This window comes from Cuculus canorus, chromosome 2 (genome assembly GCF_017976375.1).
Source record: "Cuculus canorus isolate bCucCan1 chromosome 2, bCucCan1.pri, whole genome shotgun sequence".
NCBI lineage: Eukaryota > Metazoa > Chordata > Aves > Cuculiformes > Cuculidae > Cuculus > Cuculus canorus.
Genome location: NC_071402.1, coordinates 43,706,509 through 43,732,357, shown reverse-complemented (window position 1 = coordinate 43,732,357; position 25,849 = coordinate 43,706,509). Strand labels below are relative to the sequence as shown.

The 25,849-nt window shown below is 36.1% G+C and overlaps 1 protein-coding gene across 3 annotated transcripts in view; it reads left to right on the top strand.

Annotated features, from left to right (window-relative positions):
* Positions 1-25,849, top strand: part of SNTG1 (syntrophin gamma 1) — a 332,986-nt gene that overhangs the window by 167,888 nt on the left and 139,249 nt on the right. For 2 of the 3 annotated variants that reach the window (XM_054060099.1, XM_054060101.1), the window contains exon 1: positions 23,477-23,591. Coding sequence is in view for 1 of the 3 variants with exons in the window: in XM_054060096.1 (XP_053916071.1) it covers positions 14,756-14,782; positions 23,477-23,611 (162 nt within the window). In the remaining 2 variants the exon portion in view is untranslated. Of the gene's footprint in view, positions 1-14,727; positions 14,783-23,476; positions 23,612-25,849 lie in introns of those variants that run through there. The other variant, XM_054060096.1, reaches the window with a different exon arrangement.

Here is a 25,849-nt window from a genome sequence, read left to right as displayed (position 1 = left end):
CAGTATTTTATAAGTTGACTGTTAATTATTGTTAAAACTGCTGCCTGAAAGCTGCTGTTATTTTTACAGAAGGAATGCAATACTTGGAAAAAAAGGAGCATAAGCTTTGGACTGGTTAAAACAGCAAGAAAGTTAAATTTATTTCTCATTGAGTGAACCATATTTTTAAACAGAGGCTGATGGCTGACACAACCATGAAAAAATACAAGAACCTGGAAGTTGTGCTGTTGCTAGGAGAGTTAATTGCAGCAGCTCACAAAAGAAATCTCAGTTTCAAAGGAGGAGCATTTCCCAGAGTGAAGCACTTTCTGATATCTTCCTTAGCATTCTAATTTTCACTTTTTTAAATCAGACTCAGTAGTATTGCTCTATGAAGAATTATTTTAAAATATGATCAAGTATCACTGACACAATGAGCCTAGAACAACACTTCTGAAGCTAGAACCATCACAAAGGATTCCCACCCACAAGCTGGGTTTTTTTCTTACATAGTTTCAAGCTCAGCTAAAGCTGCTTGATGTCTGAATTCACCAGGCTTACACATTGGCATGTTTATTAAGTGGCAAAAGAACTTATATTTTAGTGACTCTGGGCAGCAGAGTCCTTGACATTAAGTTTGCAGAATTTCTGCTAAGCTATCATTTCACATTGTCCTGTATGTCTCAGATTTAACTTGTCTGCCACTTACTCTCAGTATGTCCTTGTAGCTTACCCTGATGGCATTGCTGTCACTTACACTGAAAGTAAGAGGCCAGTCTTTTCCCTTGGCTATGTAGGCATAAACAGTTTCTAAAAATAGTCATGTATTTTGTTACACTGCATGATCTTAAGCTATCTGAGCTTCCTGCCTTAATCATTCCTTTGTGACAGGTTTGCCAAATCCCAGATTCTCAAACATGCCATACAGCTCCACAATACCAATACTCATTTCTTGCATCAGCGTGTTGTGCTAACATTGACTTAATTTGCTTTAATTCAGTGTGTCACTGAACTTCTGTACAGAGCTCTTTACCTCACTCTCTCTCATTTAGATATTTATGAAATGCTAAAGAGTGCTTTTAAAAGCAGTAGTGATTCAAGTGATACCCAAAATTGCACTTAAGTAGTTGGGTTTCAGTAGGTGTGTCTCAAGCAATGATCTTTGATAGTTCTGGTTATCTTGTGAAAAGATTTAAAAGTACAGTGCAGAGGAAAGTATTTCTAATTGCATCTCTGACTCTCTCTTCTCAACAACATTATTTACATTCAGCTTATCCTGGAGTTTTACATTAGTTGTCTTTTTCAAAGTTTAATCTTTTGCTCTCCAGGTCTGCTGAAGGTAGAGGGGGAAAAAACAACAAAATGTAAAGAAGTTAGGTTGTTTGAGGTACCTAAAATACTTTCTCTTCAGCTTACCCATCATTATTAGACTTTGGAGTAGTACTGATGAAAAAAATTACAAAATTTATCTTAGTACATATGGATTTGTTTAAGGTGACTTTTATATAAGGACAATTTTGAAAAATAATATGTAATGGAGAAATGCAAATGATTTTTTTAAAAAAAGTATTTTCCATTTTCCCCTCTTTCACCCCATTTTCTTTCCTTGCCCTTTCTCTTATCAACAATCAGTTCTCTCTTCTCTCATATTTTTCCTCTCCCCTTTTTACACTTCTTCATTTTGCACCAGTCTTCTTAGACTGGCACTGTGTTACATTTATTAACATACACACTTTGTGGATAGTTTGGAGATTTTTCTTCCCTACTTCCACTACCGTGGGGAAAAAGTGTGCTGAAAAAGAACCCTGTACCTCCCTCTAGTTCCATATCCCCACAAGGCAAGAGGATGGAGTCTTTAAACTATAACCTTTCTATTGCCTGAAATAGTTTTTAAAGTGAAGAAAGGAACTGTGGCCTGAACTCTGTTCTCTCCCCTACTCTTTTGACTGAGACCCTTGGAGAGTAAAAAGGAAGAACAGAACTCCTGCGTTGCTTCAGTGACTGCAAGTACACCTTCTATACCTGTGAGTTTTGGAGGCATCAAAGGAATTTTTTAAACTTGAGTCCTATTTGATTTCAAGACATATGTTTAAAATCTTTCAGGTAAGTTAGAAGTTAGAAAATACTTGAATTAAGGATAGCTGTGCTAACTTAAGCTATCATATTTTCATCTATACACTGTGATTTGATTTTAGTTACAAAATCACAATCTAAATTTTCACTGGAACCCACTTAAAAACATTCACATGAAAAGTAACTCATAGTGATGTATCTTCTGGTGCTCTCACAGGTAGGCTTGGAAGCTTTAGAGCTGTCATTTGAGCTAGTGTGCTAGCTGTACTGTTCTGCCTCTTTTTGTGAGTTTCCAAAAGATGAAGCTCTTTGTTTGTTTTTATCATTATCAGTGAAACCTGCTTCTGCTGTTGAGAGTAGTTGCTTAAGACAGCCTATATCCATGGTATTTAACTGTCTTATGCTCTTAAGTGGGGTGGCTGTGAGAAAATTGTGTATTGAGAATAATCTTTATACTAACTCCTGAACCATGCTGCCTGTTGTTTTGAGAGTACTAGTTGACATGGACTAAATCCATATGAGGGTCCATACTAAGAGCTTAATGATATGTACGATAAATTTGCCGATGTTTCTTTAGTGTTCTGTTCAGTAAAACAGGTATAACAGTACCATACCTGTGCAATTTTGAAGTCTGATTTTTGGGTACCATCTTCCTGGACACAAATACTCTATGATGGTTACAAACTTCCATTTTCACTCTGCTGAAGTGTGTCTCCATCCCCATCCCTCAACTTGCCCATGGCCAAATCCTCAGTCTGGCCTACCATGCTAATTCCTTTCTGCTGATCTACCAAGTTTACATTCCTTTCTACATTCCTCTCATTCTATTCCTGGCAACACTTTTTCTGCGTGACTTCAATGTCTTCTAGCCTGCTTGGCTTCACAGTTCAAACTTTCATCATCTTCTCTCACCTACATGTAGTGACTCCTAATCTTTCTTAGGGCCACTCATACATTACCTAAACCATGTAACCTTAAGACTTATTCTAGTCTTCACATCCTTTAGCGTTTCATCTCATTTCATAGTTTTCCTTTTTCCAAGCTACTGTTATGAATTTTGGTGAGGATTTTTTTCTTTCTTTCTTTTCCTCCCCCCTCCCCCCCCCCCAAAAATGCAATTTATTCTGTCAAATATCCAGGATCTGCTCCAGATAAGGAGTTTGCAAAACAAGACAAATGTTTTTTTTCATTTTTTTTGCACAAACTAATGTATTAGGCCTTAACATTGTTTTCAGAAACAGGTAGCCTTTTTGTGACTAAATTGTTGCAAAAAGGGATATATACAGAGAAGCTTGTAATAAAGAGGTTCAATCAAAACAATTTAAAATTATCAGAATTAAAAGTGAATAAAGGGGTAGAGTGTGAAATACAATCATAGAGGGAGTTACTCATATTAGTCCCACCCATATTATAATTAGCATCACGAGTGTGTCTAAGACTTCACAGGCAAATAAAAATTACTTATGACTTTCAATTTTTGGCTTCCTGGCTCCCAATGACCTCAAGAGCACATTAAGGAAAATCTAAACTGAGCAGTAGTCAATTAGGTAGAAAATGAGATAAGTAAAATGAGTAATTCCCACGAGGTGACTGATTAAATGGTGGTGACACCTATAGCTGTCCACCCACGTCTGCCTGCACAGATAACATTGTGTGACAGCTCAGTGCTCCTGGACCAGCTCATTTTATCACTAGCCTGTGTTTGTCTGAATCAACCTCAGTTTTTTAAATGTGGAACAGGCTGTAGTTGGTGTTGCTTTGCAGTTTACTGCTGTAGCCCTATGGCAGGCTTAAAAGCCTCGAGGAGGAGAGGGCTGTGTGGACAGCTGAGATGACCATTTCACCATCTTGGTCCAATCCAGTCCTGTACAGAAAGATTTTCAGTGAGGTATGCTGCTCTCAGAGAGGTATTTTCTGATTAGCTTTGAAGTGTTTCTCTCTGGCTACTTGTTTATTTTAATTTTACAGTACTTTAAGCATTGCATTTTCCTATGTGGCATTTTTTGCATATCTCAAGTCTCTTTTTATACATTTTGACAATGTAGTACTGCAAGAACAGTTTGACAATAAATAAAATTGACTTAATGATATTAAAATGGTACTGCTTCCTTCCTTCGCTGGCAACTATTTGAAACAGGTTACTTTTTTTTTTTTTTCCTTCAGTCTCAGGAAAATTAATGTTGAATGGTAGTCTTTATAAGTGACTTTGCAGATAAGGCAAAGTCTTAAGTTACTGTAGCAGTAACTGCAATAAGCTTTCAGTTCTCTCTAAACCATACCTGTTCTGTCCCGGAGATGACAAACAAATGCATAGACTTTAATGGTGACCACTGGAAGTGTCGTGTGTGCATGCTCGTTGTCACAGGAATTATTCTTAGATGGGAAGGTTACTATTGAATTACAGAACCTGATAGTAGAATCAAAGCTGCAATTCAGATTTCAGTCTAAATCTGTTGAATGGTCAACTAGTCACAATAAATATTTTTATCAATACATTTTTCAAATTATTCCTCATATTTTTGTGATTACCTTGGTTATTTAGAGGAAAATCTATAACTTCACACTTTAGAAAAGGAACAAAAAAAAGAAGCCTATGAAGAAAATTAGTGACATTCAAAAATAACTACCTGACAGAGTGAGCAACACAGTTTATCTAAATTGCAGTACAACAGAGAGATACCTTAGTCTACTTTAAATAAGTGATCTGGATTTCTCCTATAATCTCCAATTTGTCTTGTGTTTCATTTAGATGATTCTGATGCCAGAGTTTAGTCACTTAGGTGATTAGTTTTTCAGCAAAGAGTTTCGATTTAACAAAATTAAGTATACCTGGTTCCTTCTGATTTGTCAACTTGAACTGACTCAGTGTTATCTCACTGCCTATCAGGCTGTCTCTCTGCCTGTCTTCCTAGGTAGCTTTCAGGCATATTCCCCAAACCTTTTTACTTCTGATAGCCCTATTCCATTTCCAAGTTACCAACAGGAAAACTGAATAGCAGTTGTGCAACTGACAATGGCAATTACTAATTAGAAAGCAAGCTCCATTTCAAGTACTAATATGAAAACAAACACTGCAAGCTGAATGATGACAGGTTTTTTTATTGGGCTGTTGTGATTTTGGTTATCACGTAGGTGGAAAGGACTGATAAAGTCTAGTTTATTTCACTGCAGTGTTTGACATCCTATCTCAACAAGATGTTCAATTCTATCTGAATCAGTTAGGAGCATCTGCTACAAATCCAGAACAAGACTTGTATTCACACCTATAGAAGCAACAGGAAGGTGTCTTAAAACACTGTCACTGCTCTGTCTCAAACTAATTACAAATATATTACATTGTAATATGTAACCTAGTAATTTAAAATATAACAGTGCTTTGATTTTGTGAATGCAGAATAGGAACATTCTTTCTAACAGCGTGAATAATTTAATGAAAAACATATAAAATAAAATGAAAATGTTTGGACCTTACTCAGCTAATTTCAATCCCATCATAGAGTCCTAGGTATCATAGAATGATTTGTGTTGGAAGGGACCATAAAATCATCTAGTTCCAAGCCCTCTGCCATGGGCAGGTACACCATCCACTAGTTCAGATTGCTCAAAGCCTCATCCAACCTGATCCTGAAATACCTCCAGGGATGGGGCATCCATGACTTCCTGGGCAACCTGTTCCAGTGCCTCACCACTCTCACAGTAAAAAATTTCTCCTCAATATCTGATCTAAATCTACTTTCTTTCAGCTTAAAGCCATTAACCCTTGTCCTATCACTACACTCCCTGATGAAGAGCTCCTCGCCAACTTTTCTGTAGGCCCTCTTTAAGTACTGCAATGTTGCTATGGAGGGCCTCCCCTAAGCTGGAAGGTCTCCTTTAAGCCTTCTCTAGGCTGAACAAGCCCAACTCTCTCAGCCTGTCCTCCCATAGCAGATGCTCCAGCCCTCTGATCATCTTCATGACCCTCCTCTGGACTCACTTTAACAGATCCATGTCCTTCCTGTGCTGAGGACTCCAGAACTGAAAGCGGTACTCCAGTTGAGGTGTCAGGAGAGCACAGTAGACGAGGAGAATCACCTCCCTTGACCTGCTGGTCATGCTTCTTCCGATGCAGCCCAGGACACTGTTTGCTTTCTGGACTGCAAGCGCTTATTACTGGCTCATGTTGAGCTTCTCATCCACCAGCATACTCGAGCCCTTTTCAGGGCTACTTTCAATCCATTGTTCCCCAGCCTATTTGTGCTTGGGATTACTCTGACCCAGGTGCAGGACCTTACACTTGGCCTTGTTGATCTACATGAGATTTGCACAGGCCCACAGCTCAAGCCTGTCAAAATGAAGAAAGTTCAAAATTAAATGTTGTTCTGGTTATGATGTTTCAAATTAAACTTGGATTTTTTTCTTGCCCTTGGTCAATTTAAGATTACTTGTCATTTCTTTTTTTTTATTGAAGTTAATGAAAATTCTGAATTTCTCTGAAATTATATTTTATCATTTCTTTTGGTTATGCTTATCTTGATAGTTCAATCTCTATCAAGACACGCTAGAGTTTATGGTTTATACTGTAGCATATGAACAAAAAAGTGTTATATATGTTGAGAAATCCTGATGATAATCTTCATTTAATCCGTTTTAATTATCATTATTCACTGTACATTATTATTTTGAGCAGGATTTTTTTAGTTTGTCATCTGGGGGAAATACAGATTTTCCAGGTTTCACTGTGAACGATTAGTTTTCCATTAAGACCTTCTGCAATTAACTTTGGATCTGACACATGCAACACATACAAATATATATATATCAGTTATTTATACAGAACCTGAAAATTTGAAATAAATGTGTTATTATTCTCTTTCAAGTTACTGAAAGGCAAAGCATACCAGAATAAACTTATCTTTTTATTAAATCATAGAATCATAGAATCACCAGGGATTGATCCAGTGGGAAAGGACCCACTGGATCATTGAGTCCAGCCATTCCTAACACTCCCTTAAATGTTATGCCTTATTGTTGTACTTAGGAATTGCAACACTTGCTATCTTTTAAATGACATTACAATACTGTTCCACTTGGGGGAATTAAAAGAGAAAATCATTAATGGACTACACTGTCCATACTCATGTTATAGTTAAAATGTAAATATGTTCTTTTATGTCAAGAGGATACAGGCATGTAAAGAATTTCTGAAAGGATGAGACCTTCCAAGAACTCCATTGTTTTTGTTCATTGCATTTATTTCATAGAATCATAGAAGCATAGAATCATACAATAGTTTGGGTTGGAAGGGACCTTAAAGATCATCTTGTTCCAACCCCCCTGCCTTGGGCAGGGACATCCTACTAGATCAGGCTGCCCAATGCCCCATCCAACCTGGCCATGAACACCTCCAGGGATGGGGCATCCACAGCCTTCCTTGGCAACTTGCACCAGTGCTTCAACACCCTCGTGGGGAAGAAATTCATCCTAATGTATAGTCTAAATTCCATTCTAATTCCAAGTCTAATTCCATTCAACGTTTTCCATTACAGTGCCTTTCCCCATATTTTTTGCTAAAATCTTAAATGCTTTTGTACAAATATCCTGTAATATACATATCCAAAACACTGCCCAAAGAAAATGGCAGGCTAGAGTATCAACAGCAGTTAATATTAAAAGAAATTCAAGTTCATAGGGCTACATTTTTGTACAGAAATGGAGGGATAGTCCTATTATCAGTGAGGAAAGGTAAAATGTGTGTTGGTATTACATAATATTTTTTTGAGTCTGAATATGAAATGGAAAAATTAGGATTAGTGGGGATTTTATGGCTGAGTTTTGCTGAACCAGAATCCTGTTCCTAAAGGAACAGGTCAAGGAGTTTCACTAAATTAATTTTACCATTCTCTTTTTAGATAGGCTGCATAAACTTGCTTATTCTGTGGATATATAAAACTCAAACATGTTTTGTGCACTTGTTTCATTTTGATATTATACTAATATTTTACACTTCCACATTTGTGAAACAGTTTATCTTAGTTTTCATCAGTCCAACTTGTTTTACTCACATAGGAAAATCTTAGAAACTTTTATGATTCTTTCAATGTGTATGTGTAGTTAATACCAGGAGATTCTGAAGTCTAGTTTCTCTGGACCTCAAAAGGCTAAATGTGTGATTTATTATATTAGCTGTTGAATAAATGTCCTAAGCTGGGGGTAAGGCAAAGGAAAAAAAAAACTTGTGTTGCCTTGTCATTAAATATTACCTTCTTGTTAATGTGAAAAAGTATGCTCGATATTTGGAGAAGTGGAAGCATTCCTGTCTTTAGCTTACTTTATTATCCAAGCAATTACCAAGAATCTTGCAAATTAAAATCTTCTGAATGTTTATATCCATTAATTTATTTCTTCACCTACTTTAAGAGATTAGTACAATGCTTTTTAAAATTATTATTTATTTATTTATTTTAACTTAAGTAAAATTAAAAGATGGAATGTGATATGGAAAGTCTCACTCTAAACTATTGGCATTAGACATAATGCTAGAGGCAGAAAATTTACATTTGACTGGGAAACAATTGCCTTGACAGAGGAATACCAGTATCTCTTTTTTAGGGAAATTATATATTGGTAGATAATGCAGGGAAAAAACAGACTGCAGTGCAAGTTAGTCAGAGACTTGTTTGTATTTGATGGAAGGCACTGTTAATTAGACAAAACTAAAAAATGGTCTAAATCATGAAACACTTCATGCAGCCTCCAGAGAAATTAAGAAGAAGGAGACATTTCGTTCCTGCTTGAGCTCTGACATGTGTACTACCTCTCTTTGGAATTAAGTACAGAACTATATTCAGATACTTCTAGTGAATTACCAAAAGGTAACAGTGGAAAAACAAGAGATCAGACAGAGTTTTTTTTCTAGCAAAATTCCAATCGTTAACCCAAAGCTAAACTTTCCTATTGCCATCTTCCATAAAGCATTTGTCATAAAGCCATGCAGTAGCAGTCCATTGGCATTTAACCTCATCATCTTCAGATTATTCTTCTGTAATACTCTTTTTTTTTTTTCCCTCTGAAAGAGTGTGTGTTGAGCTGGTTTGGTTTTTTTTCTTATGTTACTGTTTCCATCAGTTTGATTCTGAAAAGCCAGAACAGACCAAGTTACTCATTAAATCATTTTGTGGGTGTTTGTTCTAGGGTGAGCTAGATAATTTTTAATGCAAGCAGTACTGGATAAACTAACAGGAGCCCAAAATATGTTCATTCAGTTAATACTGCCTTGTTGCTCATTGATTCCTGAGGAAAAAAATATATTTATAGAGTGAATCCTTAATTGGGCTTGTTGATTAAAAATGTTTGCAGCTTAAATTATGACTGGCAGGTTTCTTGTTTTAACAAAGGTAACATGAATTGAACATTAAAAACCTTATTAGCTGCTAATTGCAAATTTCATTTCTTTTGAAATATGAGCTTTGCTAGGAGCTGGACATTTTGTTAAGATGCTTTGTTGAGTGCTTATTTTCTTCACTACCAAAGTACACAGCTTTGCTGAGTTCAAAGTTCATCTCAGTCCTTGAACTGTCAGGTAGATTGAAGTACATGGCATATGGGCCTCCAGCTTTATGAGCATCTTTCAACTTAAATTTAATTTATTAAAACTGTAATTCTGTACAAGGGATATGCAGTTCCCCTTTCATGTACAGAACTCTGTGAAGGAAGTATGAGACTATGTTTGGATCTAGATACTATCTAATTTAGACTGGACATTAGGAAGAATTTCTTCACCATAAGAGTGATGAGACACTGGCACAGATTGCCCAGGGAAGTTGTGTCTGACCCATCCCTGGAGGTGTTCAAGGCCAGGTTGGACGGAGCCTTGGGCAGCCTGATCTAGTGAGATGTCCCTGTCTATGGTAGTGGAGGTTGGAACTGGATGATCTTTAAGGTCCCTTCCAGCCCAAACTATTCTATGATTCCATGATCCTATGAGTCTATGATTCTAAATCAGGATTTTTTTACTAGAGGAGTCCAATATGTTACTGTCATAAATTATTAAATATGATTATATTATCTGAACATAAGAAAGTCAGTGTTGCAACGAAATAGAATTCAAGTGTTCTCAAAACCAGTAACTGAATAGGGTTTTATTAGTCTGTGGTTACTAAACTCTTCCTTGATTTACTGTGCAAAGATGCCTTCATGGAATCTGCATTTAAAGTGATGCTTCTTTTTTCCCCAAAATATATTTCTTAAAGCATAAAGCATCAGCTATGCTGCATATAAAGGTAGTTTCTAAGCCTTCTTTCCCTACCTAAAATAGAGATGGCTTTGGATTTTTTTTTAATTATTAAATTTTTAATTATTTAAAAAAAAACAAACAAACCCCTGCAGAATTATAAATGTGTACGTTTCATTTCCTAACACTCATGAAAATGACAGATATGATTTCCTTCAGACATCTCCAAAATGTAGAGTACAGAAGATATTGGTAAGAGTTGATGCAGGTGAAGGACTTGAAAAGGCAAACATGAAGTTTATTAGTGAACTGTCACAATTAGTTGCAGGTCTGATATTTTTGCCTTTGAAACATGGTTTTAAGCTGTTCCCCAGTTAGCAATTCAGGTAGTTCTCAAACAATAAAAATTTCTTGTTACTTATCTCCAGCAAGTAAGATGTTTACAAGCTGCACTTCTATAATACGATAAATTAAATTGTATTTTGGAATATATCCTTTCCCCATTAACTTGTTATTTGTGTATATAATATTGTATTCCTACTTTGCACGTGACCTTGATAATGATGTATTTTCTACTTTTGCTTCAGTAGTATTTTATTTAGAATGTGGTATTCCCAACACCTTACAAAGTGTGTGTTGTTACTATTGTGTGCTCTTGAAATTTTCCTTTTGTTTGATTTCTTTTATTAAGTATACTGGAGTATCCAGTCATTAAAATACTTCATAAAATTACATCTATTATACCATTGGAATATGACCTGATTTATTATAAGAAGATCAGAGCGTAGCTCAAGTGCTCAGTGCATTATCCTAAATGAAGTTTGTCTCTGATGGCTGCCATAGCCTTCAACTTTACAGTTATGTTTTAGCCATTGATTTCCCTTTAGAACACAAATGCCATAATAATACTGCTTGGTAAATGTTTCTTCAGTATTGAACAACTGCTTGTTCTGTCAAGGGGGTGTCAAATTCTGTTTCCAACCTGTCTGTCATGTGTTACTTCCTTTACATCTATCAGCAGAGAAGACCTAAATAAGTTTCGTAACTCAGTGTTGGAGGAAGTGCAGTTTGCAAATCAAGTCGAAAGGAGGGAAAGTAACTTTTCAAAGCTTATTTATTTACATATCTTTGATTGCAGTGGCTCTCGGCCCTTTCAGAAGAAGTCTCGCAGAAGAAGTCACCCTCCTCTGTCCTAATATTCGCTGTTTCCTCTACACATCCTCTCTTCAAAGTCACAGGCACCTCCTTTCACACCTTCTGGAGCACAGTTTGTCCCAAAGCAACCTAAGGGAGGAGAGGGACAGAGAAAACCAAATATTGAGGCTGATAAATGCTGTGGGCTGGTAACCAGTGGAATATCTAGGAGAGACTGAGGGAAGCTCCCAGAAGAGCTAGTTGGAAAGGTGCTCAGATGAAAGGGGTTGTGATTTGGAGATAAGGGGATTTTAGAGGTTAGTGAGTGGCAAATCATGGATGTCTGCCAGCAGTGGATGTAACAGTTTACCATTTCACAAATGTTTTGGTTTTTAAATTACTTCGGTTTGTGTTTTCTGCCCTTTTTCATGTATTAAGGGAGGAGATAATCACTAATCATTGGGGCATTTTACCAGTGTAAGATCATAAAATTTCTGTATGTTGTATGATATGTACTCCTGTAACTCAGTCATTGAGTGTTTATTTGGGGTGTGTGTGCTGGAAGCAGTGAAGTTTCTGAGCTCATTTATGAAGTAATGCCTTTTGTAATCATATCTTCAAAGTGCGGTTTCTAAAATATTAAGCATTATCGAATTGTTGATAGAAAAAAAACATTGATTATGGGCTTAAATTCTCTGTGGGCAGTTGCAGATGAGAATTGATAGGAAACAAAGTGGTACAGAAGCAGCAGCAGGTATATTGCAAAGATTAGTAACTGAGCTGTTCAATGCCTGAGAAACAGGCACACTCATTGCAATGCGTATGATTTTAAGTTGGGAATTATGTGATTCCTGATTTACATGTTAGGCAATATTTTAATAGTAAAATCTCTTGCCACACATCATGAAAAATTGCCTCTAACTACTTTTTCCAGATGAAACTCTGTGTGTAACCTTTCCGTGGGAACCAGAAAAGTTATTTCCGTCGGAGATCAATGTCAAGACAGCGTTGTGTATTTTAGTTTACCTATTTGCAAATTAGTGTGTAAAGGAAAAAAAGAAATATTAACAAGGTGATTGGCAGGTATGTTCATGTAGTACCAACAGGTAGTGGGAGACAATACTTACAGTTTTAGGACTGCCTCTCTGAAGGCCAACGGCTCTGTTTTCCACGGCAGCCCTCAAGATATGGGACAGAGAATTATGGCTTCTGCCTTTTGGAAATATCATTCGACATACCCAGCATGCTAGTGTTAAGGGCTATGGCATTTAAAATGTTGAGGTTTTTTTAAAGGGGCTTAGAAAAAAATAATAATTAAGAAGGGATTTAAAGGGGTTTTCAAGAAGGAAGCTGATATTTGTGTGAAGCTTCATACTTGTAAAACTGCTGAATTATTATCTGAGGAAAAATTAGAAGTTATCATTAGGTGTGTATACAATAAGCTGTGATACTGGGAAAAACAGTTGTTCTTGACTTTTCTTTGATATCGTAATACAAATATTTCTGGAATAAGTAAATAAATTCATAATACATAAAAAAACACTAAAAAGAAGAAAATGGAGTAATAGACAGTTGTGGCCATGGCCTGAATGATATAGGATTTAGATCAAATAATAGCTAAAAAAGAACCATAGAGGAATTGTCATTGACTGTGGAACCAGAGTTGCCCAAATCCAAACTTTGCAGAGCTTTTATTAGTAAGGCAGAACATAACACGAGTGAATACACCTTAGACTGCACTAGAAGTTACTGACCTAACATTATCGGGGCCCAAGAAAGGAGAACATTGTGCAATACTTCTGTTTATATTTTAAAGATACATAACTGTTTAGATCCAGAAGTCTAAAATTCCTCAGAACACTTCACTTAGGTGAGTAAAGACTCTTTCCCATCCCAGCTTACTCAGCACCTGAAAGAAGGGTTCATAAAAATTACAAGGAAACATACTTCATTGCAGAGTGACTGTCCCACTGGAGAGAAAAGTTTTCATATTGTAGTCGTGACCTTGTTTTTTATGAGCACTTTCAGAGCAAAATTACAGATATAGTCCTTTATTGGATCTTGGTGCACTTGTAAGGTTTATAAGAAAGGAATGATGATGGGTCCCTTTTAAATTCTATATTGTCACCTAGCCAACCTAGGCTAACTCTGCTAGGAACTAGTCTAGAGCACTGTCTGTCATCCAGGCAGAACTCAGTAAATATCGAACATTAACCTCATATGTGTGCATGTGCCTGGGTTTAATAGAACTGTATCCAGGACAGCAAAACAAATTAAGAGACTTAATTAAGAGATTAAGGTGTTTTATTAATATTATTAGGACTTACAGTTTTGTACTATGTGAGGAATAGTTTTTGGATTTTATTTTAAATTTAGGCTAATGGAGCAAATTTTGTGTGGGAGCTTTGTGTACTGTATTTATACAAATAATTGTAAGCATATAATTGATACAGAATAGCAAAGTAGTGCTTGATGAAGAGGATTTTGTTACAGGTTTCATTTCTCCAGCCATTAAATAAATGGCTCTTTTGCCCATGAAGTGTTTCCTGGAATTGCTATTGTCTAATACATCAGTATTTCTGTCGCAGAACCAGCAGCAGGACACTAACTATCCTCTGATAACGGCCTGTTCCAGAGGCTTTATCTCATAAATAAATGAATACATAAGTGTGCATTGGGATGAATACACTTTAGGTAAAGGCCAGGCAAAGTAATAATCATAGGATTTGGCGTGACATTTTGCCAGCACTCACTCATATTCCTGACTTTTCAAATGTTTGTTTTTTCAACTCATAAATATTTCTGGAAATTAGGCACACTGTTAAATGACACTGGCATCCTTGGAGAGATTATTTATGTTAATAAAATCTGAGACAAAAGGTATTGGTGTGTGCTGTTTTTTAATTAGGGGAGAAAAGAAAAAAATACCAGTCTTCCAGAGAGAGAAGATATTCTGAAGAGCAATGCTTAACTGCCTGCATCCTAAAGTCTTACTGTCCAGTATGTTCTTATTTAATGTGAAAAACCCAACTAAGACTTGCAATAAGAAAAATAAGTTTGAATGCCCCGTGGAAGAGTGGAGGTTGCAGGAACATAAGCATTCCTTTGATTGTATTCAATTAAAGTGGATTGTGTACTTTATAAGAACCAGAAACAACTTCTAATGCCTTACACTTCCTAATCCTGTTGGAACATCATTTATTTGTCTTTTTAAGCAATGACTGTAACTGGATCTAATGAAGAGAAGTTCATTTGCTCAGCTCAGACAGATAACTTCGATGTTTTGCATTGTCTTTTTCATTCTAATGAAATCTTTCTCTCCGTTTTAGACAAATATCACTTGCCGTGTCATAGCACATGGATTTCAGGACCACCTGTGAAGAGGTAGGATCAGACATTTTTCTTTTCAAACAATAGTAAAATCAAAATCAATGAATTTTCAAACCTTTTTATATGCAAAATCCTTTTTTACACCTTTTTTTTTCAGAAATGAGAGGAATTATATAATCAGATATGTTATTCAGCTGATCTCTTTATGTTGGCCAACACTTTGTAGAAGATTAAACAGTTTGCCCAGGTGTATTCATCACTAGCTATCACCTCTGTCCATTCCATTGTATCCCTTTAGGCACAATGTAGATGTAGGTAGATATGTTTTGTGTGAGCTTTGCTCTTAATAAAGTGTTTATATCTGAAAGCCCGTACTTGAAGAGGAACATCAATGGAGCCAGAAATCTTATAACACTGTTCAGCAAAATCAAGGGTGAAATGTAGAAGTATGGGAAAAAGCTAGATGAGGAGAGAGGGGAAGCTGTGAAGATACCAAAATGAAAAGCAATTCCATTCTGATTTGATAAGAGAGCTGTATTCCCTTAAAATAAGTATAGTTTCATACTGTCAATACAAAGTACTTCAGTCCCCCTCATACTAATTTTGCCTTAAAGAAAGTAAATGAGATGTATCTGCAGATGTTAATAAGGACATCTTACTTACTCAATGGCTGTCTGTGAACAAATTATTTTATATGGTTTTGGAATGTCAACAATTGAGATGCAACATGAACCGTTTGTACAAAAATACATAATGATATAAATGCATTATTGGATTAAAAAAAAGTGACACTTACCTGTACACTGAGAATTGCAGACAATGTTTAGGAAGTTAGGACTAGCAACAAGAAAACTGGCTATATCTTTAAGTGTGACTACGATCCCATGAAAAAATATAAGTGGAGAAATGAGAACAGCAGTAGAACCAAGAACTGACTGCAGCTAACAACTTTGACCTGAGAATGAATTGATATAAATTAGGGGACAAGAGAAAATAAGGAGGCTAGCGAAAATTAAATCATGATGGCATTCAGAGTGGACAAGTAGGGTCAAAAACTAATATTAAAAAAAACTTGCCATTGGGAAAAAATACTGTGATCGTTTTCCAGGATGTTATGTAACAATCCTTAGTACATCAGAAGATCCCTGCCCAGTGTAAGTTCTATAATACAGCAGAACACTGGTTGTTTCCCTGGAAAAAGTATTCTTGTTAGTTTTGAGGGTTTGCTTTTTGTTTTGTTTAATTTTTAGATACCTTTTTGAATGCATTTATTAAGCAGAAGAGGCAGATACATATTATTTTCATAGAATGCTTATGTTGTTATTTAAACTCTGTGCTAGTGTAGATTATTTAGTGGCAATTAACTGTGCCAAGCAACAATAATGACAACAGCAGCCACAGAAAGATGGCCTGACATACAAGTCCTATCTTAGCCTTTAAAGTGCAAGTGCATTTACAGATCTGTTTCATTCTGTATCTCGCTTCTAAGAGGACATTAATTTCAAACCTTGCTCTTTAAAAGTATCTGCTTTGTTGGAGCTTTCGTGCTAGACAAGAGAAGAAGAGGATGACCCCTCCTCCCATTCTAAAAGTGCTTCATAATCTCAAGACCCTAAAGAAGCTCCTTTAGCTTGTAGATTAATGAAATTGAATGAGGTGCATACAATTCCAGTTTATCTGTTTTGTGTAAAATAGGCTTTGTGCCACAGAATCAGTGATGCCACTTAAAAGAAATTCTGAAAATTATGATCTACAACTTTCCTCCCAAGCTAATCAAAGTTTATAAAATATAGACTTTTAACCTACTTTCATCAGATGCCTATGTCTAAATAAATAATCAGTAGACTTATGCTTACATATACTGCAATTCTTAACTGAAACCTCAGCCCTATCATTGTAACGCATCATCTACTTCATTTTCTGTTTGAGGGAAAATACACTGAGCTGGCTCTGAGAGCCCAAGAGAGAGGAGACTGCTACAGCTCTGTGCCCTAAAGGTCAAATCCGTAGAGAGGGTGAAAAGACATGCCAAATAGGCATTTGCACACAGAACACATAGATGTATGTATCTCTATGCGTGTATATACTTATGTACATGACCAGCCATGCAGAACATGTACAAACACACTAGCACAATCAAAGACAGTACCAACAGATTTACCCTCCTCCCCTTTCTGGCTGAATAGGATGTGAGAGTATATGTGTATGTCTATGTGTATGTGTATGCGTATATGTATATGTATATGTATATGTATATGTATATGTATATGTATATGCATATGCATATGCATATGCATATGTATATGTATATGTATATGTATATGTATATGTATATGTATATGTATATGTATAGTGTAGATGCCTCCAGCAGCTGGGCTAAGACACTCAATCTGCTCAGCATCAAATTCCATCTGAATCCCAGTCTTCTCAGGGGCTGGCAGCAGGCGTATGACCCCTTGAGGCCTCAGCCCCTCTCAAATTGCAGGTACCGGCTGTCACATACATGAACGCACACACACACATCTATAGCCACACACGTCACCCCTCACCCCTCCATATGCAGAGTCACTTACCCAGGAAAAGAATTATAAAGGGATTTAATAAGAGGGCAGGACAGAATGTGGTGATCAGGTTCAGGGCATGACCAGAAAAGCATACCGAGCAGAGAACTATTTATGTGTGACCAACCTCTTTTTATCTCCTTAACTCTCTATTTTTCCCTACTTGTTTCTCCTCAGATCACTGAAACTCCTCCATTTCCCCACATTTGGTTCCTTCCCTCAACATCCCATATAAATCCTGTGCAATTCAAAACTGCATCCATTAATGTGCCCTACACCCCCATGCAGTGACTCCCACTCAGTCTTAAAGCTACTCTGACATTGTCTTCTGATGTTGGGTTTCACATCTGGATGCTGAGGCTGTCTAGGAACAGCCCTAGCAGGGGACCAGACCGAATATCCCTTCCTCTCAGTCCCTAATTTGGGTTTTCACCTGCCATTGTGCTTCTGTGCTCCTCTGGGCATGTGGTGATGAACCTTCAACAGATTTATGTCCCCTTTAAATGGAAATGAGAAGGCTCTTATTTTGTCATTCCCCATCTACCATAGTCTGTCTATACTCCTTTGTGTGCATGCAGAGAAGATTTTATCACATAAACTGACAATTATGTTTTTTATCTACTTCTTGGCTTCCAGAGGAGCTTGTTTTGGCTTCTCCACTGATGAGGACACTGTCCTTTGGATTCCTAAGTACTAGGGAATTACTTAACATAATTGTTCACTTAGGTAGTATGATATATAATCATCCATTCTCTCAGGTATTTCTAATCCAAGTATATACCTTTCAGTTATTGTTTTTAAAATAGTTTTGTTAATATACCTTAAAGTATTCCAGTCTTGTCATCAAAACATCGTCTAATACTTGAGCTTCTTATGAAAGTAATGATAACAACAAAAGAAAATACCGTTGGGGCAATATCTCCATAATGAAGTTCTATTCCATTGGTGCATTTTGAGAAACAGTTCAGTCACTCTGAGCCACATAAGTTTGGGTATTATTTTATTTATTTCAGCTACTTACATGAAAAATAAAGTAGCTGTATACTTCACATACGTTTGCTTAATTGGTTATCTAGTCAGTACATTTGCAGCTTTCAGCCTGCTTTCCCCTCCATGCTCTGTTATATCAAATTCTCAATCTTACTATGTATCTGGGAAGAATGATCTCTGGTCTTCTGTGCCAGAATAGTTATTAGGCAGGGTTTGATAATGGCAGTAAAAGCTATGATGAGCTATCTTTGCTATTTGGTCTTCCTCTTCTTCCCCTCATAATTTCCTTTCTTCTGTGAATTTTATTGCCCTTCTTTCCTCATCCTTCAGTTCTGTAAATGCCACCACCACTGTAGGAGAACTGATGTCTCTGTCCCAAAACAATGAATGTGGGTCAGACTGTCATTGATAATTCCTTGCTAATGATACTAACAGCAAACAAGTTTTAGTGTCTGAATTGTCCTGCTCAGGGCTTTTGCTCTAAAAATGTACCGTAGTTCAGTAGGAACCTCATATATATTTCCATATATATTCATATAAATATATATACATTTTCCAAATGTCTATTTTACATAGTGAATTAATCTGACTGTATGAAACAAGGAAAATCTCTGAAAGACTTTATTCTTTTGAGAAAATCACTTTTGAAGAATGCCACAGCCAAATTCTCAGACATGACAAATGAAATAAAAAGATTAAGTCCAAATTAAAAATTCTCCTGCATTTTTATTGTTTTTTTCTTCAGTTTAGAGTGTACAATTCACATGTAGGACTGAAAAATGGTGGTACCTGATAGAAGAGCCTCCAGATGACAAGCTGAAAACATCTGTGTGTCTGGGATGCTTTCCAATTTTTGAGAATATAAGTATTTTTCACTTACGCTAGCAACACCCCCACAGAATGAGTAGCAGCACGATTTAAGAAACATCCTTTTATGTGGTTCTTGACAGATATTCCTTCTTCTTCTATTCATTGCCGTTATCAACGTATAACTCTGATTCAATTTCCTTTGTATTATAAAGCAGTGACAGTCATCTCTCCAAATACTCAGAGGTTAGCTTCAGTTCAAATAAGCATCCAAAAGTATAGATAATCATCTGAAGTGAACTACGTACATATTAAGGCTGTTTCTGCAACCCATCTTACTGATATCGGATTGTTGATGGTAAAATTAAATTTCAGGGCTTGAAATTAAATTATAGACATTTATTTTAGGAAATAGCAGCCAAAGTAGAAACTAAAAGTCCAGGCCACCTTGCATAGAAAATGTGTTGCAAGACTTTTTCTTCCTCTTCCTTTTTTCCACTGGTTCATGGACTGAGCTATTCTGGGTTATCTCTTGAATTTTCCCTACTGTTGCGAAACTAGAAGAAGCAAAGCTATCCAAATCATTTTGTTACCATGAAGTATTAAAGTAAGGCAAAAAGTATAGATAAAATAGCATGAACAAAGAGACGTAGTCATCTCTTGAATACTAATGATGAATATTTAAATTGACTGAAATACTGTATGTCTCCTTCAGAACAAAAGAGAAAATGTTTTGTTATGATTTTTCTTATATTAAATGACAAGGAAAACAAAGAAAAAATTGGAAAATGTAAAAAAAAAAAATCACCAGAAGGCCTGTCAATAGCCGTATTTAGGACAGATAAACTGAAAAAACCCAAAAAATTATGTTGGAAGTCCTGCAGGATATTGACTTTGAAATCAAGAAGTAGTTGTAAAGATGTTTCTCATACACTATTCATTTTAGTATATGCTTGGTAGAAACACACACAATGTTCTTGTCTAACTCACCTAAAAAGGGTGTAGAATGATATGAGAGAAGCAGCAGTGTGCAAGTGCAGCATTCACTGCATCTGTCACTTAGGTACCACTACCTTTCTTCATCACTGCTTTTGCTTGAAGTCACTGCCACCTCTTCCATGTGGAAACTCATTCTTTCACCACTTTGTATTGCTTCCATATTATTTCCTTAGCCTATCTTATCTGCTTCATAAACATGTGCAACTCCACTCAGTTTTCTTGTCCGCTTTACAACAAGTGCTAAAATCTATGAATAAGATGAAGACAGTAGGATGGTATAAGTGTAAGCAGGTTAACGTTCCTGGTGATTTTGGCTCAAACATATAGTCAAGGTGTACTGGCTTAACTGTTATCAGCTGAACTATCCATGTCTGCTGTAAGGTGATGCAGTTTATCATATATTTATCATGCCTTGCATGACTTTACGCTGACAGTTGCAATAGCTCAGCTGATGTGCTATGTGCTCTTTTATCGCTGCAAGTCAGGGTTAGGGCAGAGCCCACTGACAGTGAAATGTAGAAGGCTTGAAGGAGAAATTTTAGCACACCCTCTTGTGGAAACTCTTAAAAAATACTAATGGAAATAAAAGCTAACATCAGCCACAACCCCACACCCCTACACCTCATCCCCATACACGTATTCACACCATATAAAATCTTAAAATACAAGAGATGTATAGATATAGGTATATAGGGGTATAGGCTAGACACATGATCTGCCTCCAGCCGTGATAGTTGTATTAGAGCCACGGGCATGAAAGATGTTGATGTACACAGTAATTTACATATAGGACATCTTTTCTAAGTTTCACCTTTGGATAAGGATACAGGAGCTCGTAGGTTTATTTGATTCAGTTTAATGGATGCTTTGAAGGGAAGGGAGTGAGGGGGGGAGAAGAAGAAAGAAATATCAGCAGTCAAAAATGAAATATAATGAAAAAATATTCATTCCAGTCTTTATTCTCAAGGACTTCTCTTGATCTTGCCTAATGGAACTGAACTACATTTTTGCCATCATCTGGGATTTTCTCCTTTATGTGGTTATTAATGGTACTGTCAGGTAGATGAGGGAAGGAGGAAGTATAATTGAAGATTTAATGTTGAACCGTATAATAAAACAACTTTCATAGAGGCCAACAAGAGTAAAGTGATGTATTACATTTTTGAGTGTCTGAATGTATGTGACCAGTCTTTCCAAGTGCCAAATTGTTTTGATGTTTCCAAGCTTAGTTTCCTTGTTCAGACTGCATAAGGTCACCCCACATGCATTTAGAAAGCCACTTGAATTTTAATTGTGTTCCATGACTAATTGTATCTGTTATGGTTATATGTCTCTAATTCCCTCAAAAAAGGCCCTCCACTTTTGCAGAAACTCTTTGGGGGTTTTATACGGTTATTGACCAAATCAGAAATGTGCAGCGAAGTAAGGCAGAGTTACTATAATCAGTGTATCAAAGGCAGAATTTATTCCATTGCCAGTTATCCAGGGAGGACAAAAGGCATGTCTGCAACCTTTTCTGCAGGAGAAAGGCATTTTATAAGTACTCAGTATTTGTAGGTTAACCCGTTTCACTCAACTATAGTTGTTTACAGACTGCTCTATTCAACTTCCATTATCACTTATTGCTTAATTCATAACTCCATGGAAAGAAGAGCAATCTTAGTCTATAAAGCAGAAGGTAGAGGAAGAAGGACCAGGAGAATTTAACTATTTCATATTCACTTTATTTTAATGTTGTAACCTTTTCTGTGTGACAGGAAGTTTTTCATTGGTACTGAAAACCTAACTCTTGTCTCTGATCCATTTAATTAAATTTGTCTGGCCGTGTCAATATTGGAACAAGGCTGTATGATGACTTCCGACCAGAGCTCCCACTCACCTCAGTGTGTTCAGCATGTCAAATGCTGTTTTTAAAATTTTTTCTTACTTAATTTAAAAAGAATTAAACCAACATCAGAGCCACTTTCTAAGTTATGACTGAGTTGTACAGATTTGCTACTGATGTCTAAGGGAAAACAATTTCCTAAGTTTTAGTATTGAGCACGGAGCAGAAGTGACAGAACAGTTTGTCATTGGGAAAGTTATATAGAGCTATTTAAAGGTTGTCCTCGACCTTTCCACCTCTTTTAAAGCCTCTTGAGAGCAATTTAAACTTCTCTTCTGCAAGTTGCCTACTGTCAGTTCTGTATTTGTGTTTGTTCTCTCCATGCTATGGATGTAAGGTATCAGAGCATATTATAGGGAGATCTTCCAAATCCTCTTTTAAACTCTTGTCTGAGAAAGGGCCATCAGATTCAGCCAGGTCAGCCTTGACAGTTAAAGTTCACAGCAAGACTTTTGTCTCCTTGATCTCCTCTTAAGCCAACTTTTTACAGAGAACTGAAATCTGACCTGAATAAAGTCAATGGAAATATTGACACTGATGAGTCTAAGATTTTAAATAAATTTTTTATATTAATTACTTATGATATACATACGTGCATACGTATCTAATACTTAAATGATATGCTGTAATGCTAAATGTTTAGATTGTTTGCGAGAAAATTTCTCATACCAGAAATGCTCTACCAACACGACTTTTGTCCATTTATGAAGTGTTGTAGAGAGTGCTAATATCAACCCATCCTTCAGGGAAAAACTATTAAATACTGCAGGTGCTTACATGTGTGGTCCTTTTTACTGCTCAAATGTGTTATGTATAAAGCCCCAAAAAGTGGCACAAAGAGATGCTGCCACAAAGACACTCTTATATTGTTGGAAAGTCATTTATTGTGTATTGAAGAATCCTAGAGAATTCCTAATCTCTAACCATAAATATAAAATACAGAAATGAAGTAAGATGATAGTTGCTAGAGGGGTTTTTGTTCTTTGATCTCTTTTCTCTTATTCTCAACTTCAGCATCCTCACTTGAAAAGCAGTGTAAAAGCATAACTTAGTGTTATGGTCACAGATCAGGAAAAGCCCACAACAGGTTCATGTAGGCTGTCAGCGATTACACCCGAGTAGTTTGATGGAATATATGGAACATTAGCTTTTTTTTTTTTTTTTTTTTTTTTTTTTTTTTAGGTCCAAGTGAGATATTATCATTTAATACAAAGGTGAAAAGTAAGACCAGAGCTACTTTGAAGCAATTTGAAAGGAATTTCACAAATTCATCACGGGCAGATTAGCGCCCTGTCATTGCAAAATTTGCTTGCATTAGTTTCTGCTGTAACTGTAATTCTCTTTTAGTCTGAGCCCACTAAATAAACACAGTGTTCTTTGGTAAGACATTTGTTGATGTATATGTGGTTACTATACCTATCTCTCAGCTATTCTGTTTCAAAATACTCCTTCTGGAAATGTGATGTGCTAACTGAGAAAATTTTTTCTTTATTTCTTCCTTTGAAGACAAAGACAGGGATTTGTTTGCTGCAGGATGGTAATCAGGAGCCTTTCAAAGTACGACTGCACTTAGCCAAAGATATTTTGATGATCCAGGAGCAGGATGTGATCTGTGTGTCTGGTGAGCCTTTCTATTCTGGTGTAAGTAGTTTTTATTTTTTCTTTAAAATGTACTTTATATAAAGCAAAAATACTCTGTTCATATGTGTCCATGTATGTGCGTGCACACATATGCATGCTTTTACTTCTACAGCCTGATATTTCATTTTATACTCTTAACACCAAGTATACTTTATTATATCCTGTTTTGTGAGTCTTAGCAATATTCATCTACGAAGCAGAAGTAAGAAAAGGAATCAGTTGTATGCATGACAATATTTTTATGTCTCTGCACTCACCTGGGAATACTGGGGCCACTAAATGGGATAAGAATGACTCTTAGAGTGAATATGGATACATCAATGCATTATACTTACATATCTGAGTGTTGTCTTTGAAGTAAGACAGTTGATGCATAACTGTTACTGGCAGGGCTTTGCTGGTGGAGGAATTATCTGCTATCCTCTGTTGCTTTGTTTGCCTCATATGGTAGAGTAACATCAGACTTTGTACATGCTGCCAGTCCATGCTGCAAAGGTCAATAGTTTTACCAGCACATCATGTTAATAAAGATGGACTTCAGTTGGAATACTGTAATAGTGTGATTTATCTATTATTGGTTTTTTGCACAATGTGTCAGATTTCTGATTTAAGCATCATATGGAATTTTGTGGATAAGAAACTGAGCTTAGAAAATAATTATTTGGAAGATATAATGTAATGTAAGTGTATACATATATAATGTTATATAAATATATACATATATAATGTTATGTAAATGTTATATAGAATAATGTGGGTTTGGAATTATTGTAATGCTAAATTTTTATATGACTCTAGAAGTTAGCTAAAAATAATAGAAACTATTTACTATTAATTTCTATAGACATTTTTATAGATTCTGTAAAAATATTTTATAGACATATTTTTAATATTTATGTGAAACTATCGTAACCATTCTCCTCTACCTTTGAGCTAAATAAAATTTTCAGAGTTTTTCTTGCTAAATCTTGGGAGATATAATAGTGTAATATCTGTTAATGTGAATGTGATGTCTCTGCTGTTATATCTGTCTTTTATTAGTTAATTGCCACTGTTGCCACATCCTTAAATACAGGTAGAATAAAGAGATATGAAGCAGAAACCAGAAAAAAATTGGTAGAACATTAGCACTGCTAACAGTCTGGAAGATTAATAGAAAATGTAATGGAGAATCCATCTCAATGTCAGGAACATCCCAACTGAATGGTTCTGAGTTGTTCTCTGAAACAAATGCAACACTGCCTACACCATCTCCATACAGGCTGGGTTTATTTGCCTAACAGATTTGTTGACAATGGAATGCCGAACAACTACCTCTTACTAATACAGGTCTGTGTGCTGTATATGGAGTATAGATGCTCCTTTTACCAATCAGAATATTCAGGACATCTAGCAGCCAAGACAGGAGGAATATTTGAGTTCAAGCCCAAGCTGTAGTTGTTCAATTAGGAACACACACAGTGACACTATTATTCTAACAACCCCATTCTGGCATTATTTATTAAAAGATTTTATCCCTCAAAAATATGACTTTCATTATTGTGCTATAATATCTGTTATTTCAGCTGAACCTTTTATTTAAAAGTATTCATGAAATGCATATATATATATATATATATGTATTTTTTTTTTACTTTTCCATTTCACAGCAAGGCTTTCCCTTGCAGTTTTGCCCTCTTTAGTTCTGCAATGGCACTGTAGAAAATAGTGGATGATTTGCTTCACCAATTGCACTCTCCCTGACTTATTGCGTATTGAATTCATAATCAATTAACTGATTCATATTAGTCCAGTGATGAGGACTTTCTTGTCTCTTGGAAGTGTCATTGTTAGGCTAGTGACTTTTGAGTACTTTACCCTGATTTCCTCTGGGATTAAGACTAGGTCTTGGATCAATAGGTTCATTCCAACTAAGGATGATTGGCATTTCACAGACAGTTAACTGTCCTTTTGTCACAGGTCATTTAAATCATCTGGAATCATGTGCTTTGATTGTATAGACAATCAGGCAAGCCCTATGGGGTTCCCTTTTTTGCATTTTTTCCTCATTTTTATTCCTGATTTTTAGGTTTCTTTTTTTGTTAGCTTGTTTGGTTTTCTGTCTTTTTACTTTGCCTGGTTGATTTTCGTTTGTTCTTTCTGCCATTCTAAATGATTGATCACATCTATTTTTCTTTTACATTCATTCTTCAGAGGAAGAATGTTTTCATTAGCAACAAACATTGAATGCCTCATAAA